General features: G+C 42.9%; 1 protein-coding gene across 1 annotated transcript; it reads right to left on the minus strand.

Annotated features, from left to right (window-relative positions):
* Positions 1-12779: 12779 nt before the first annotated feature.
* LOC132575733 (retinoic acid-induced protein 3-like) lies at positions 12780-15999 on the minus strand. Its single transcript, XM_060244425.1, has 3 exons — positions 15055-15999; positions 14359-14426; positions 12780-12902 (listed from the first exon to the last, which is right to left on the minus strand). Exons 1-3 carry the CDS (start codon positions 15965-15967, stop codon positions 12780-12782), a joined length of 1104 nt encoding a protein of 367 aa, XP_060100408.1. The 5' UTR covers positions 15968-15999.
* Between the last annotated feature and the right edge of the window lie 2241 nt (positions 16000-18240).

Below are 18240 nucleotides of genomic sequence, written 5' to 3' on the forward strand. Positions count from 1 at the left end.
CTGGGATTACAATTGATACTAAGGTGGGGAAGATCAGTTCATCTGGAGCAAATAGTTACTTTGGAAAGTGGACTCTATGGCATTATAGCTCATTAAAGTCCCTCCCCTTTCCAAACCCCACCTTCTTCAGGCTCTACCTCCCCAAATCTCTAACTATTTTCCAACTCAGAGCTGGCACCTTTTTGGTTCCTGGATTTGTACATTTTGCAGATGGAGAGAAGCTGGTTTAGCAGTTTATTAACCATTAAATTGACTCCCAAACGATTCAATGGATCCTTTGTTATGGACAGACCAATAATTGTTGAAGTTTCGACTCAGGGCACTCAAAATCTCTGAGTGCACTCATAATATGTTAACATGGTCTAGCCCAGCTTAGTCCAAGCTTGTTAGAATTTAGAAGCTATGCAAGATTGCCCATGGTTAGTACTTGGATGGGACACTTCCAAACTAGACTGGAGTTGCTATGTGGAGGAAGGCAATGACAAACCTCCTCTGCTCATATTTTGCCTGGAATACCCCATGGATGGGGTTGCCATGAATTGGCTGAGATTCAAATGCACATTCTTCCTCTTCTTAACAACATGGTCTCCCCCCTCCACATTGGTGAATCTGGATGGTTTTCTGACAGTGTTCAGGGAGTCTCCTACTGATAAGTCTGAAATTCCCATTGGAGACTTGGTTGAACTTTGGAATTAGGAGGAACTTACTTAGGTAACCATGATAATTCCTGAGTGGCCTTTTTCACATGGCAGAGATCCTTGGATTACTGATCTAGGAGCAGTGAAGAGAATGAGGAGATGGTTAGATTGCAGATAGACAAAAACGTGTAAACAGAAGACATCAGGGATGGGCACAAACCAGTTCACAAACCAAAATGTGACCTGAACTTAGGCTGTTTTGGAGGTTGCAAACTAACATTCAGGGAAGGTGCCTTCCCTGAATATTTACCAGACTTGTGGCTGGTTGAATTTGCGTTTGGGGCATACCATTTAAGCCTGACAGTTGAATGGCACAGGGTCCGCTAGACAGCTGTTAGGTTTAAATGGCTGATTGGCAGCTATTTAAAACTAATAGCTGACTGATAGACACACTGAGCTGTTAGGTTTAAATGGCTATGAGTCATTAAACACTTTGATTTCACTCCCCCTTTCAAAGTTGGGGGAGGTTAAACAGCTGGCCAGCAAACCCACTCAGCTGTTAGGTTTAAATGTCTATAAACCATTAAACCTCTCAGTTTCACTCAACCCTTTCAAAGGGGGAAGCGAAACCAATGGCAACCATTTAACCCTTCCCGGGCATCCCTCCCTTTTGTTTTGGCCTCAGTGAGTCATGACCAGGAGAAAGGTGGTAGGGAAGTCCCTTCCAGGGTGATCTCTGCCCCCTTTCTTCCAGTGGCAGCTCGCTGCAACTGGAGAGAAAGGGGAACTGAACTTGCCTGACTGGCTCAGTTCAGGTGGGGCCCTTTTGGGTCAGTTTGGTTGAACCCTGAACCTCAAACCAAACTGCCTATACCTAGAAGAAAGCACAAATTAGAGTGCATTACTGTGCCTTCCGTGTGGTGGTGAGAACAAAGTATAATCATTGCATCATCCATGTAACACCATTGCAAGTTCTGTCACCATTGCATCATCCATGCAACAATATCCAGCACAGCATTTACAAGTTGTGAGGGGTCTTCATCTGGGCCCTCAAGAAGATGTACAGCACACAGATTTGCTCCAATTTGGCCTCTACTGTTTTTGCACAGCTGTCACAACATGGAGTCTGTCACAATTGCTTGAAAGCATGAAAGCCAATGTGGTATAGTGGTTAAGAGAGGTGGACTCCATTCTGAAGAACTGAGTTTGATTCCCCACTCCTCCACACGGAGCCTGCTGGGTGACCTTGGGCCAGTCACAGTTCTCTCAGAACTCTCAGCCTCACCTACCTCACAAGGTGACTGTTGTGGGTAGGGCTTTCTTTTGTAGAAAAAGCCCAGCAGTTATTCATTTGCATATTAGGCCACACTCCCTGACATCACCATTGTTTCATACAATCAATAGGCCACACCCCCTGACACCAAGCCAGCTGGAACTGAGTTCCTGCGTGTTCCTGCTCAACCCCCCCCCCCTGGTTGTGGGGAGAGAAAGAGAAGGCAATTGTAAGCTGCTATGAAACTCCCCAGAATAGAGAAAAGCAGAGTATAAAATCCAGCTCTTTAAGGGTGAATAAATAGGTAAGCTGCCAAAGAGGTCTGTCCTACCACTCTCAAGCTCTGTCATTCATGTCCGATTAGTTTCCTTGTAATGAACACCTTGGACATCTTTATCTAAAAAGATAAAGTGTTGGCCTGTCTTAAATGGGTGTCTGCACTTGAAAGAGAAGATTCACATCTTGGGATGTTATGAGATCCATGTCTATAGATCAGAATACAGTGATACAGACTGTAGATTACTAGGATGCAGCTTTTCAGATCTGGAATCTATCTAGTTAGTAACATTTTCAGTGGACACCCTATTGTGTGCCCTCCATTCCTGAAGTAAGCTGGCCACTAAAGATAGGGCCTTTTCTTCAGGGCACCCCACCTGTACAGCTGTCTTCCTGAATCTGTTCACCTGGTACCTCCATCTGAGTTTTAGGTAGTTGGTAAAGACATTTTGACATATCCAAAAAAAGCAATATGGTGCGTTTTGTTTACCAGTCCCCTTCTGGTTGTGGTGTTTTTGCTTCATTGCTTTTATATTCAAACGTGCTATTAATTTACTGAATTTTATGTGGTATTCAGTGTCACCATATAAATGTGATAGAATCATAGACTTATAGAATCATAGAGTTGGAAGGGGCCATACAGGCCATCTAGTCCAACCCCCTGCGCAATGCAGGATCAGCCTAGAGCATTCCTGCTAAGTGTTTGTCTATTCTATTGATTGTCTTCATTGTACTTTTGATTTTATTATGCACTGCCTTAGAAAGTCTTCTGCTGAGAAGTGGCATACAAATACTTCAATGTGAGAATGTCTGCTTCCTTCCCACCCAACCTAGGGTTTCCAGTCGCTAGATGGCACCTCAAGACCTCCCACTATTAGAATTGATCTCCAAATGACCAGGATCAGTTTCCTTGGAGAAAATGGCTGCTCTGGAGAGTGGACTCTATGGCATTATACCCTGATGAGGTCCCTCCCCAAACCCCACCCTCTCCAGGGTTCACCCCCAAAATTTCCAGGTATTTCCCAACCCAGAGCTGGCAACCCTACCTTCAACCCCACTGAAGTGATACTACAGCTTGTTTACTCCTTCATACTTCTCCCTTTTCATTGCCAAACCCCAAGGATTCCTCACTGCTTTGCCCTCTGCATAACCTTCCTCATTTCTCATTCCATTCCCCATACCTTCACAGGCCTCCACTCTTTGACTTGTTCTTCGCTCTTCCTCTAGAAGAATGTTCTGGTCTCCCAGCTTCACTCCCACCCAGAAAGTCAACATCTTGCTATGCTGTGACCAAAAGTTTTGAAGGAAGCTTCTGTTTGTTTTTCTCTTTTCTATGGCAACTGTACACAGTGCTGTATTATGTAATGAGTAATATACCCCTCCCTTTTTAAAGTACATGAGTGTGACTGGTGCATAGGTTTTTTTAAAAGCTCCCCCCCCCCCCGCCAAAAAAAGCCGACCATTCAGAATGTTTGGCTGGGTTCCAACACACACAGTTTGGGTAATAGTAATGACTGAATGAAACCACTATGAGGCCCAACTGAAAGAAATCTCGGATATTTGCAGACATTCTGAATTTAGCCTAGGCTCTTTCTGAAAGGATTTAGTCATAACACATAGGATTATAAAACTCTTAGGAAAAGCTCTGTTACAACTCTTGTATATCTTACAAATGATTATCTGTGGGAAATTCGCATAGCAGGAAAGAATTATTTAGCTGCTTCCTATTTATACTATAGCTGCGATGGTAATGTGTATCCCTTTAATATATATAATGTAAAAATGCTGGAGAGCTGCAAATTTTAATCAGAGGGCAGCAGTGTTGTGTGTAGAAGGTCCCTGATTCCATCTTTGGATCTCTATTTAAAGGATCTCCTAAAGCAGCAATGGGGAAAATCTCCATCTGAGATTTGGACACTGAACTCTCCAATGGATAATACTTGCTGCACTGACAACTTCTTTGTAGGCCTAGAAAAATCTAGAATCTGGGTGGTGGAGATGAAAGATGCAGGGTGGAGGAGAAATAGTTTGTTGCTCTCTAGTGAAGTTCCATGTCAAGTGCTAAAAGCATTACTTTTTTGTTTTTCATGGTTAGGGTTGCCAATCCCCAGGTGGAGGCAGGGGATTCCCTCGGTTTGGAGGCCCTCCCCCTACTTCAGGGTCATCAGAAAGTGGGGGGCGGGGTAGGGAAATGTCTGCTGGGCACTCCATTATTTCCTATGGAGACCAATTCCCATAGGGTATAATGGAGAATTGATCTGAGGGTATCTGGGGCTCTGCCTCATGTATGTGTTTTTTTAGGTAGAGGCACCAGATTTCTAGCATAGCATCCAATGCCTCTACTCAAAACATACCCCAAGTTTCAAAAAGATTGGACAAGGGAGTCCAAGTCTATGAGCCCCAAAAGAAGATGTCCCTATCCTTCATTATTCCAAATGGAGGGAAGGCATTTAGAAGGCATGCGGTCCCTTTAAATGTGATGGCCAGAACACCCTTTGGAGTTCAATTATTCTTGACACACCCTTGCTTCTGGCTCCACCCCCAATGTCTCCTACCTCCACCCCCAAAGTCCCCAGATATTTCTTGAATTGGACTTGGCAACCCTAATCATGGTGCCACACCAGCCTTCATAACAGAGCTGCACGTCATGCATAGTAGTCCCTTGATTTTACAGGCCCTTCACATATTTCAATTATTTCCATGTGTAGAAATTAATTTTTAGAGAATCTCCCTGATATGTAAATACAATATTTCACAAAGGGCTGTAGCAATGGTGGTGGTACATTCAGGAGAAAGCTTTACTGTGCAAAAAAGAATGGGGCCTAAGAAAGAAAGAGAGAAGGAAAGAGAACCTGGAGCTTCCATGTATATTAGACAGGAAAAATATGTGTTCAGGCATCCATGAGTCTCTGTGAACAGGGTGTGTGTGTGTGTGTGTGATGGGGAGAGAGGAAGAAGAAAATAAGAAAATATTGGATTTATATCCCATCCTATACTCTGAATCTCAGAGCGGTCACAATCTCCTTTACCTTCCCCCCCACAACAAACACCCTGTGAGGTAGGTGGGGCTGAGAGAGCTCTTACAGCAGCTGCTCTTTCAATGACAACCCCTGTGAGAGCTGTGGCTGACCCAAGGCCATTCCAGCAGCTACAAGTGGAGGAGTGGGGACTCAAACCAGATAAGAGTCTGTGCACTGAACCACTTCACCAAACTGGTTTAACCACTATATCAAACTGAAGTATTTTAAGGTATGGCTCACAGTTGCTTTCAGTTTAGCACTGTGACTAGGGTTTCTAGCTCTGTGTTGGGAAATACCTGGGAATTTTGGGGGTGGAGCCTGGGGATGGCTGGGTTTGGGGAGGGGAGGGACCTCAGCATTGTATTAGGCCATGGAGTTCACCCTCCCAAGGAGTCATTTTCTCCAGGGGAACTGATCCCAATTGTCTGGAGATCAGTTATAATAGCAGGAGACCTCCAGGCTCCACCTGGGGGTTGCCAGCTGTGTGACCCCAAGACTTCTCTGCCTCTCAAAGCACTCCTCAGAATGCAATAGGAATGTGCCCACTTTTTTGTTACTGTTGTTGCATATGTTTATTTTCTTTATTTTCAGACATTATTTGTTTTCAGTGATTTCAGCGGGAAACAGTTTTCCAGCTGTAACTCACCCCACCATCTGATTGGGATGAAATTCTTGGGCACTGTATCTCTTTCAGGCAATTAAAGTTCTCACACAGAATGGGTGCAAAGAGGCATATCAACCCAAAAATGCAGATAGGCACAACTATGATTCCATCTATTCCACCTATGATTCTGTAACATATGGCGTTCGCAGAACGCCACCATTTCGTTATAACGTAACCATTTCGTTATAACGATATATCGCAATAGCGTAAGTCCGCCCAAACAGCGGAGGCTACTGGGGACACCCAGACGCCTCCGCATGGAGTTGGGTCAGCCGCCAATCACAGCCAGTGGCGGGAAATATAGCTGGACGTCATAGGACCGGCCAGCAGGGTAAATAGTTCCGGCACTGTATATAGGCGGCCCCGGACCGCGTGTTCGGCAGTTCTCCACCTTGTTTTGTACCTTGCAATAAACTATGTTGCCCTACAATCGTCTCCAAGTCTGGTACATTACAGATTCCACCCATTCACAGAGGTTTCTTTGAAGACCAAGGGCATGGGGATTTCATCTGCCCCTCCCATCCATTTCCTCATTGCGCTCTGCTACTTTTTCTCCTCACCAGGCTCCAGTAATGGAACTGAGCTGGACTGGCAGAAAAATGCTGCAAGAAATGGAGTACAGCAACAGGGGAGCAGGCCTTGAGGTGGATTTCCCACCACTCATTCATACTCTCCATTTTTACTTGAAAATAGATTTCCATGCCTACTGTGTATGAGGGTGAGATGGGGGGGGGGGAGTATGCAGTGTGTCCTGCTCACTTCCTGCCTCCCTCTGACCTTATTGAACTGTAAGCCAGAGAGCTAGGCACCAGAGTAACAGACTGATACAAATGCCTCCAAATACTGACTGTTATTAATGTTCCATTTTGATTACCTATAGTAATAACATTGAAAAGATTTTTTTTTAAAAAAAATAAGTTTTGATTAGCTAATATCTGAATGCACATTCTAGTGGGGCAACATGACCCCAGCCTGCCACTCTGTTGAGCTAGCACTGAAAATCTGTGTGGTAAGCAATGGATTGTCAATGGCTGCATGACCAACATTGACCCAGTTTCTCAGAAGACAAGCACTGTGGATTTGAACAGAAACAAAGGGATAGAAATGCATGGAACTCCTTCCTCAGCAGTGTCACACAAGCAGCAGATTTTCTAGACCATGTGCCTGTCTTGTACATAACTCCAGGAAACATTGGTGGAACACATAGTAATTGCATTTGCTTCACACTGTATTTAGCTTCCCTTAGTCTGTTGCACCAAACATGGGCCTCAAGCAGCTGATGAAGCAGGCTCTTGCTTGCAGTCATTCATGATGCAATGATTAACTTCCTCATCTTGAATAAGATCATGTTGTCATTCCAAAATCCAACTTACCAAACATTGTTATTCTGTCAAAAGCAAATTTTCCCCAGTACTAGGCCCAATTTGCTTCTCAGATGAACTTTGCATTTGTCAAAACTGGAAGTTCATGTTGACTATTAATGTAATCATCAACTGCCTATTTCACCAGAAAGGGACAGTTGTGCTGTAATAACCTGCGCTTCATAATACTGTTAATGAGAACGTGATCATAAAGAACTGCCATTGTCTGCAAGCTTGTTTTCACTACCTCAGTAAGTGTTTATATTTGGAAACAGGTGGCATGTCATAAACCTGCCAGTGCCTGCTAATTGAACAGGTGACATCTGAATATATCATACTGATGGCTGAGCTGAGGAAAAGGCTATTAGAGGTGTCTTTGTGCATATTGCCCTTCTTGCCACTAGATGACACTCCTGTACCAAAATAAAAAGCATATCCATATTTTTTTTTTCTAAATCAAGATGCAGCAGTTAAAAAAAAATCACATCATGCAAGCAGGATTATTGCAGAAAGGACAGAAAGAGAACTATAGCAGTGCTGAAATCACATTTGATATGTTAGAAAACCATGTTCAGCTTTGCAGGCATAAAAATAATTGTTTTGTTGAGTACATGAAGATACAAGGCATGTGTAAAGCCTGCAGGCAGAATATCATTTTCAATTCCATTTTCTTGGCCCCAAGCAGCACATTTCTGTTGCTCTGCCAATTACAGGATTGGTTAGTTCTGGTTGGTTGGTTCTGTTGCAGGTTCTTGAGGTTTACATGTGCATATTTTGCTTGTGGTCATACTGCACTGTGGATTTTGTGGTCTTAAGGCCACATAAACAATGCTCTCACAAATGCATGCCACACAACAATGATTATCTGACAGGAGCAGATTAAAGTATAAAAACAAAGATGGCATGGAATAAAGAGTGTTAAATATTTTGAAACTATTTTGGGCAAAAATGAGAAAGCAGTCATAACAAGCAGACATAGTGCTTGTTCACATATTTTCACAAAACCAGTTAAATAAAATAGGCACTATTAAAGACCAGAATTTGAAAATGACAGAACCATAACATTTAACCCAAATTCTATTTTGTTGTATTATTTCAGCAATTCTGAAATACATATGACTTGCAAAGGAAAAGATGTATAATTAAACAAGCATAGAAAACAAAGGATTACTGATTATATCTGATTCTAACCAAAGTAGCTCCAGGAAATGAATATTTTGAAACACAACTACGCAGGGATTTTTTTTTACCTTTACACAGCTAAGCAGATGTCAGAGACACCCTAATTAATCAATCTGGCTTTCAGCAATGTTTCACAATATTCATTTCTTTCTCAATGATAAACTCTCTCTTTTATTCTTATGAGGCCACCTACTTCTATGAGATCAGGTAGTCTTGCTAATTTCACCATGAAGTAGATAAAACACAGTGACATGACATGCAGTATACACTATTTTATTGCCACCAATTGGGGAACATCAATGCCACGCATTATGTGAACTATCAGTCCCAAATGAATAAGGCAAGGTAGAGTCAATAAAATCACATAACTATTCTGTGCATTATTTATGACACTTTATTGCATTATTTACCACACTTTAAAGTAGTTTCATAAGCCTTGCTGGATAAGTTGTAGAAACCTAGCTAGCCAGGGTCTGTAGAGTCAGAGTAAATTCCACTTAATAATCAAATGTCTGGGTTGAGGAATTTGTTCATTTGTTTTTGTTTGATGACAGTTAGACCAATTTTGCCCTCAACTTACGTCGCTCTCACGTTCATCTTCTCAGCACGGCTTTCTTCCAATTTCCCACTATCTGCCCCTGGGCTGCAGAAAGGATCGGCGTTTTCGCTCAGCAAACGGAAACTGGTTTTTAGCAGTTTTTGTTTGCTGCATGAAAATGATGGTCCTTGCTGAAGCCCCGAGGCAGATAGTGGGAAATCAGAAGACAGCTGTGCTGAGAAGACGAACATGACAGTGGCGTAAGGTGAGTGTGAAATCAGTCTTAGTGTGACTACCCAAGAAGGCCACTGGTGAGCGATGAAACTGAGGCTCACTGTGTATTGGAAAAAACGTAAAATCTGTTTTGAGCTGGACTGGGAAAGTCACAATCCCACCACACATCTGCGCTATGTTAGAACATTCAAACACGGGGGTTTCATCACTTATTTGCCATCTGTCCAATTGCTATCAATCACTGGAGCCTTTCAGATAATCAAGGTTGGGAGCCCATTCACACAGCCGCCTCACACCACAGCATGTTTCAGTCTGCACATGCTGAATTTTATCCATACCAGCATGAGCTAGAACAGTCACAAGACTGCTGATGGGCACAAGTAGAATTCTGTGCATTACCTTTTACATTGCATTGCAACTGACAGTTTTCAGGTGGATGAAATTGAGTGGTATGTCCTGATCTGCTCAGCATTCTCTGTGAGCTGTCCAGCAGCCATGTGATTGCCAGTGTGGTTAGCAGCCACCATATACTGGTTAAAAAACTGTAACTGCCAGTCATCTGCAGAAATCAGCATTCATTGGAGAAAATGAATTGTTTTCAGGCCTATGTACAACTACTAAAGGCTGATGTGATGGACTGTCAAGGGTTAATGTCTCACAGAGTCTGAGAATCTTTGAGTAACTGTCTGTGGACAGTGTCAGTTAAAAATGATAGTTAAGAAATGACAGATAAGAACTGACAGTTGAAGAGGAGACAGTTTAGAACTGAATGAAGACTGAGAAGGAGACAATGAAGAGTGAGAAGATCACAGAAGATTTCCATTCAAGCTAAAATGAGACAGAGCTTCCAGTGAAGAGAAGTAATCCCTGCCTAGTAAAAAGAGAGATGGCTCTAAAGAGAGGAGTGATCCCTTGGTCTGTATACATGGAAGGATTTTGGGAACTTGGTTGTACATTTCTGCTGTCTAAATGTGAAGTGTCAGTGAAACTTAGAAACCTATGCTTGCAAGTTAAAGCAGAAACTGAAAAGAAAGCCTCTGTCTTCAAAATTTTAAAGATCTTGGTGAAAAGCAAGAGCACTTACTTGTTGGCAATATATTAGCTGAATTTAGTGTGATTACAAAGTTGCCTCAGTTTTTATTATTGGTTCACCTCATCCATTCTACTTGATTTCACCTGACACTTTCCCCCTCCATGTTAAATAAAATATGTTGTTTATTTTTGAACTTTCAATAGCCTCTCATGTGCCATTATAGGAGAAGAATATTAGCAGGTGCTTTTATCTCTTCGCTTAAGTCTCATTTTGGTGTAGTGGTTAAGTGAGTGGACTCTTATCTGGAAGAACCGGGTTTGATTCCCCACTCCTCCACTTGCAGCTGCTGGAATGGCCTTGGGTTAGCCATAGCTCTAATAGGAGTTGCCCTTGAAAAGGCAGCTGCAACAACTCTCTCAGTCCCACCCACCTCACAGGGTGTCTGGTGGGGGGGGGGAAGGTAAAGGAGATTGTGACTGCTCTGAAACTCTGAGATTCAGAGTATAGGGCTGGATATAAATCCAATATCATCATCATCATCTTCTTCTTCTTCTTCTTCTTCTGTTTTGTTTTGGTGACTGTCCTTTGGCTTTTAAGTCAACCATCAATCACAAGAGAGGTAATGAAAGGAGAATTAAGAAGCTTTGACACAGGAAATGAGGTGATACCAATGAAGTTGGAGACTTAACATTCTCCCTGCTTAAATACACATGGCTGAACAGGTACTGACTTCTCGTTTAGCTGGTTTCTTAAGCATAACAAATTTGTCTCTTGCATATATAAAGGACAGTCTTTGGACATATTGTCTTTCCATGCTACCTGGCCTCTCTTGGGGAATAAATAATTGATTTATTAGACCACCCCCTAATGATTCCACAAGAAATCATGGTCCTCTTGTGGGTACATGCTGCATAAGCTAATGTAAGTTTATAGTCTCCACCACACACTTTTTGTTGCAGAAAGCAATGGCGGTACATCAACACAAGGAGTTTTGTATACTATCTTTTGTTTTTTTTCAGGGTGGTGGTGGGGTAGGGCACCATTATTAAAATAATGGAGTAGCTTCTCACCCCGGGCAAAAGAATGTCAGAACTAAATCAGCCAGTTTGGATCCTCCTTTCTCCCGGCCGTGGCTTGCTGCAGCCAGGAGAAAGGAGGGATCACCTGGGAAGGATTAAATGGCTGGCAGTGGTTTGAGGGTTCCAAACCGAGATAAGTTCATGCCACATTTTGGCTTGTGACTTGGTTTGTGCCCATCTCTAGAGAGCAGTTCCCCTGGAGAAAACGGATGCTTTGGAGGGTGGACTCTATGCCATTGTCCCTGTCCTCCCCATGCTCCAGGAGTTTGCTAAACTGGATCGATAGGTAGCCAAGGGAACCTGGCAAACCTACATGGTACCTATGTACATAAACACCTCACTAATTGTCTTCTATCATATCAAAAGCTAAAAACATGGACTCCAGACTATGGCTGCTCTGCAATCCTGGAAACTGATGTCAAGTAGCCCTCTGCCTGACCCCCCCCCCCCAAGCATACATTTGCTGGAATGTGTATTCCTGTTCTCCAGTTTCAGTGTTTTGGATCTTACATAACTTGACTGATTAGATGGGAGAGATGGAGGGAGGTATAACAGGCACAGTCCTCCCATTCTTCCTTTTTACAGGTCTGGTGCCCACTGGGAAGAAAAGGAAAGAAACAGGGTTGATTTGAACCCTGTACAGATTTTTCTACATATAGTAGCTGCACTTGCATGAGGAAGGCTTGAAATCTGAGTTGGTATTTCAAGTCCAAACTGAGAATTCAAAATTTTATGTTAAAAATTTGAGTGGCAAACTGTTGCAAATTTGTTCCCTCTTTCTCCCTCTCCCTCCCTCCCTCCCTCCCCCCCCCCCTCTCTCTCTCTCTCTCACTCTCACACACACACACACACACAAACCTTCCTTATACTGAGTCAGCCCATTGATCTATCATCAGTCTTGTCTAATGGAAGTCCCTGTGCAAGGCCTCAGAAAGGGGTTTTTCGCATCACCTAAGTGGAGAAGCCAGTGATTAAACCTAGGACCTTTTAGGCAAAGCAGCAGCTCTACCACTGAGCGAGACTCCACCTCAAATGCCTCCTCCACCTCCACCTCCATCTTTAACAGAAATGCAATTGTGGATTATAGAAATAGCTAGAGTATCAAGGATATTGGAGCCATTATTTTGTGAAAGCATACAAAAGGTTCTAAGTCCAGGCCAACAAAGCAGTCTGTGAATGTGTGTGGGCATAACTAAGAAACATCTTGATTGTCGGTTCTGCCAGCAAAACACCCTCTGCAATTACATATGAGTGATTTCAAATACCTTTGGGGTCAAAATTATACAATCACATTAACTTCCCACCACTGCTATAAAGGGGCAAGAAAAAATGCTGGGATAGGTCTGCCCAAATAAAACCACAGACTCACCTAGCTACCCCTTCTATTTGCTGAGCAATGTGCCACAAAAATAAACCAGAGAAGAACAAAGGAACCGTCATCAATGCAACAAACAATCAGCCATTTCTTTCTGCATTTTATCTCATATTGAAGTATGTGCGCCTTTGGCCTGCCTCTTGGTTTCATGGTGCGCCATCGTATCCTGTCTGTATGTAAGTTGTAACATTGCCCGAGGAATTGAGAAACATGGTTTGGCTTCAGGATTCTGAAAAGGAAACAGGATCTACTTTCAGTAGTTTTACGAAATCTTTCCCCTAATGGCAGTCCATCTCTTACTTTTAATGCCCAAACCAAATGCTAGACCACACTAGGGGAGCTGGTGTGTATTGTGAAAGATCAGAGCACCATGTTGCATAGATACACCACTTTATATGCATCAGAAGAAAGATGCACCGAGCCCCAGCAACCCCACTTCTCCCTATCAGTAGATAAGCACCAACCTAACACCACTCTGGATGCATCAGAAACATTCCCTGATGCAGTCCATCCTGCAGCTAAAAGTCACTGGGGAACACCAGAAGCATTATCTGCTCAGAAATTACTCCCCCACACTCCAACCTAGACCACTGAATGACAAGACACAAAAGGAAAGGTGAGATTCCAGTAAGCAATATTAGCTAGACTACCTCACAATAGCAAGAAGACCTATCCATTATTCTGGGGGCTGATTGGGAAATTGTGTATTTTTTAATATTAGTCTATATTCAGGCGGGGTGTCCTTAATGATTCTAGAACCCCAGGTAAAAGTTCAGAATGGGATCCTGGAATCACTGCCAACCCTTCTGCCACCTCCCCCACTGGGACCAAGCAAGGGATGGCCCCCAGGCAAGGTGGATGGGGGTCACTGCTCCCACTGGAAGCTGTCTGCCTCAGTCTCAGACAGGGTGGGCTCAAGTGATATCAGGAGCCTTCTCTTCTTTTTCTCCTACCTCACTCATGGGGAGGTTGTGCCATGGGTGGTCAGAGGCCTTCCCAGCAGGCTGCCACTGTTGCCCATTGTCTAAGGCCACCCTTGCATCCAGATATATCACAAACAAGTGGCTTCAAATGGAGCACGGCCTTCCCTACTATCCTTGGCTCCCATCTCCTGCTGGTGGGCAGTGGGGACCTGACTACTATTTCCTACCTTCCTTAGTTCTTACCAGAAAGACCCTTTTGTGCAGAGGCCCTGCCTTCTCAGAAAGGCTGGAAATGGCTATAAACGCTCTGCTCCCTTCCTTTCCTTCCTGTCCGCAGCACACTAGAGGGAAACGTGACACTAGAGATTTGCTGAAGAGTGTTCTCACTTGCTGGATGCTACTAAACTAGTGGGAATTTTTATTGCAGGCTTTCTCTTTTTCCGTGAAGAGCAGGAAGCAAAGAAATGTAGGAATTATAAAGAATGTGGAGATTTAGGGATAGTGATGTCAGGGAGGCTATGAGCTGTTTATTTCCCCCTCTTTCCAAGGTTTCTCTCTAACCTCATGCCATAATGATGAGTGTGCCTTTCCTGCTAGAATTCACCAACTCCACTATCTCCAGACATAAAGAGGGCTAGAGATGGCCTTGCCCTTACAGAATAAGAGTACTATTTAGACCTTCAACTTGTAGCCAAAAGATATACTTGACACTATGATTAAATCATGCCTCCAGATCTTCCCAGTGAGATGCCGGAAATTTACCTTTGGCTGGAAGCCAGTTCCATTTGGAGGGAACAAAACATCTTCTTCAGCTCCTTCCTTATCTGGAGCTAACAAATGAAGGAGGAACAGAAGAATTAGTGCCACAGAGCTGACTTCAAGCAGCTAGGTCAGAATTTCATTTGGCCCAAATGTCCCTTGGGAGATTGCACTTAATACCTAGACCAGCAATTCCTAAATGATGACTCAGAAGTTGAAGATGAGCCAGGGAAACAATTTTTTTGCATTACCTTTGTAGTGAGTTGTTGCTGCAAAACTGCTCTCTCATCGTGGCTGGCTCCCTGCTGCATCAACAACATCAATGTATTGAAAACATAAATAGCAAGGATCTAGAGGATAGTGCCTGTGCCATCCATAGGTATTTTATTTTACTGTACACTTATTTTCACTGTATCCAGTGTGTATGTGTGCATTAAACAGAAACATACCTACCATGCACTCCTCTTACCTTTCCAACGTACAAATCTAAGAGTGTGTTTCATTTTTACAATATAGTTTTCTTTGCCTCATGTAGCAAACTCAAACTGTGTTGATTGAACCATGAAGAAAGGTGGGGTATGAATGCTTTAATAATTAATAAGCTGTACCTCCCCTCATCTTCTCTCTCTGAATTCCTCATTTCAACAGTCATTAATTTCATAAGCTCCTATGCTCTGCTATGCCAGAACAACCACATACCTTGAACACTTCCTGCTTCAACACTCTGTTCTCTGGCAGTGGACTTCCAAATAACCTCTTCAGAAGGATAATCTTCAGGCTGGCGTGGGATAGTAAGGAAGCAGATCTCAGGTAGTGTATACATCATGAGGAAGACCCATCCATTGACCACCAAAGCAACACTAAAAAGGGGGTCATCCCACTGGCTTTGATCCACATCAGAAGGGATGCCACTCAAGAGCAACATGCTGATCCATGAACTCCAAATGGCTATGGAGAAAAGAAGAGTGATACAGATGTGCATCCCATGTCTCTTCCAGCCTTTGTATGGACCACAGGAAGTGAACATAGAGATAATAAAGGAGAAGACCATTAGAGCAATCACGTAGATCAGGAGCATGACAAAGTCCTTGTTGCGTTGTTCTCTCCCCATGTTGGCCAAGTCTATGCCATCTCTTTCTACTGTAAGAACAGCGTATTTGACGGCTATGATAATCTGAATGAATGTGAGGCCGACAGTACGTATCAGCATTGATAACTTGGAAAGGGGGGGCTTTCCTCTCACCAGTTTGATAAGGTTGGAGGCATGGGTCAGAAGGCAGGAGAAGCAAAGAGCAAAGAGGACCCCATATGAGATGAAGCGTATCAGGCCAGTCTTCTTATTGAGCCGGATGATGAAAGCAAACGTGAGGCCGAATATTCCTAGAGTACCCAGGATGAACAGGAATTGGATGGGAATCATGTTTTTCTTGTTTTTGTCTTTGACCATCCAGCTAAAAACAGAGAATGCCAGCAGGAGGATGAGGGAGGCCAGAATGCCTGCGGCAGCCAGAGTTTCCAAGCCGATGCCCCAGGCTGCACAGACGTCACAGAGGAAATAGTAGTCAGGGTCAACGTTACTGCAGCCTGGAGGAGGTGCCATGGTGGAAGCCATCACAAGTCCTAACTGAGGGAAGCAACATCAAGGAAGGGGGAGGAAATAGAATTGTGATAAAATCACTCGCTCTTCTATCTTGTTTTTGCTACAGAATTTTTTTTGGGAAATGATTTTCTCTTTCCTTCCTCAATATAGGATCACCATTCCAGTCAAGGATGGTCCCTGACTACTCGCTGGTTGGGGAAGAAAACCTAAGGTGACTTCTGTAATGATGCCCCAAACTGTTTCTGAATGGGGTGGTCCTGGGTTCATATATCAATTTCATTGCTTTCACCTTTATTCTTACATTCTATTACGGAAAATTTCTTGTCAAAGTCATGCCTCACACTCCTGTTCCTCAACCATTCACAGTTTCATACACTAGTTATAGTCCTCATCCTTAAATCTCTCCTTGTGATGATCATGCTCATTGTAGAATGCAGAGATATGGCTCAGAGGCTGAGAACATGCTTTGAGTTGGATCCAGACCCAATTAGCATTTTCTGCTGATTCCCCCTTCCTGCTGCAGTCCACCCTTCTCCTGTCATTCCTTGGGGTTTCCTCTCCCCCAGTAGCAGCTTTTTGTGGAGATCAATGGGCTGCAGCAGGTGAAGATAATATATACTGCACTAGTTACTGATCATAAGAATTATTTAATCATGGATATCCAATAGCACTGTTATAAAATGTGAAGTTGGAAGACATGTCACTAATGCTTGGGAGATAGTGTCAGATGAGGACCAGGAAGACCTGAGTTCAAATTCCTACTCAACTATGAACCTGGAATGGGTAGCTCTAAAGCAAGTTGCTTTCTCTCTGTCTAACCTATCTCACAGTGGTGCTAAATGGATGAATATATATGTGCTACTCTGAGTCCTTGAAGGAATGGAGGGATTTGTGTGATAAAGAAAAATAAATTAGAGTCAAATTTCAGTCACCAAACAGCAAAGGGAAAAATGCTATATGTCGTATTTCTACAAAGAATTTGCCCTAATTTTTAAAGTGTAGTTTCACAAGCACACATTTTTGGAACTGAAGCAAGCATGGACTGATGATGATTCATATACGTAAGTCTGTTTTCATGCCATCCATAATACAAATACATTTTCTAATTATTCTGCACACAACTCCCAAAATTTGAATAGCCTATAAAGGATGGAAGTACCCATATCTAACCCACTTCTTCCACATCTAAGCAGAAAAACCCTCTGCCATTGGTGCAATTTATATCACTTACCTTTGCTGGATGGAAAACCAGGGTTTGTGACTGGAAAATCAGAAATTCTGGTCGCTCCCAAACAGGCAGGAAAAGACTAATCTCAACACCACTTGATCCTGCCTCTCCTGACAGATGCTATGAGCCTCCCTCAACAACACTTGAAGGTGGGAAAGTTCTATAGATACACTAACATTATTTTTACTTTCTCCTTGAACAGCTGGGGCTCCCAGGGCAGCTAAAAATTAAGGAAGTTACACCTATTCTGGTTCCACCAGCAGCTTGGTCATTGATAGTTAATGTGATTTTTTTAGCATAACATCCAGCCTTTTTGTTGTATGTGATTTTTTTTTTCATTTATCCTCACAACACCACCCTTCACCAGTTTCCAGTTTGCCAAATGTATTATATTAACTATTGTAAAATAGGTTATTTAAGCTATGAAAATCTTCCTATTGTGGCTCCTGTGCTCATGATTCACTGGATTGTGTCCATTATAAATGTAATTAAATCAAATAAATGATTAGTAATCTTTTTTCATCATTTGCAATAGAACCATTCTGGTCAATTTCTCATGGGAGGGCAATAATGCAGATGCCACTATGGGTGGGGGGGACCTATATCTGGGGGACGAAAATCTATGGGGCAGCATTTAGTTCAATATCTGTACACTTGGTCTTGTTTCATGGCTGGAGTACATATGAGAGAAGATACGCCCTAAGATATAAGATCATTTGGGGCTTTGAAAGATTAAACCAACAATTTGAATTTAGCACAGAAACAAGCAACTGATACAGATCAGCAAAGATTAGTGTTATGTGAGCTCTGAGACCAGCTTCAGAGGAAAGCCAAGCATGTCCTGAAATTCAGTTGGGTATTACCAACATACTGCTAGCTCTTGAAATTTCCAAACTGTATTCAAGAGCAGCTTGATGTACAACATATTATATTAGCAGAGTGACCATGGCTGCATCTCTCCAGAAGTGGCAGCAGATGGCATATCAGTCAAACTGAAACAATATGAAAGAAGGGCCGTGGCAGACACCCAAGCATGCAACAGCAGTGGATCCAGGAG

This window comes from Heteronotia binoei, chromosome 8 (genome assembly GCF_032191835.1).
Source record: "Heteronotia binoei isolate CCM8104 ecotype False Entrance Well chromosome 8, APGP_CSIRO_Hbin_v1, whole genome shotgun sequence".
Classification (NCBI taxonomy): Eukaryota; Metazoa; Chordata; class Lepidosauria; order Squamata; family Gekkonidae; genus Heteronotia; species Heteronotia binoei.

What these genes read in the sequence shown, in the direction of transcription:
- LOC132575733 (XM_060244425.1), bottom strand. Translation starts at nt 15,967, where the DNA reads ATGGCTTCCACCATGGCACCTCCTCCAGGCTGCAGTAACGTTGACCCT. An exon ending in TGAAGCAGGAAGTGTTCAAG is followed by an intron (nt 14,427 to 15,054) that starts GTATGTGGTTGT and finishes TTCATTTGTTAG; the next exon opens with CTCCAGATAAGGAAGGAGCT. An exon ending in GAACTGGCTTCCAGCCAAAG is followed by an intron (nt 12,903 to 14,358) that starts GTAAATTTCCGG and finishes TTTCCTTTTCAG; the next exon opens with AATCCTGAAGCCAAACCATG.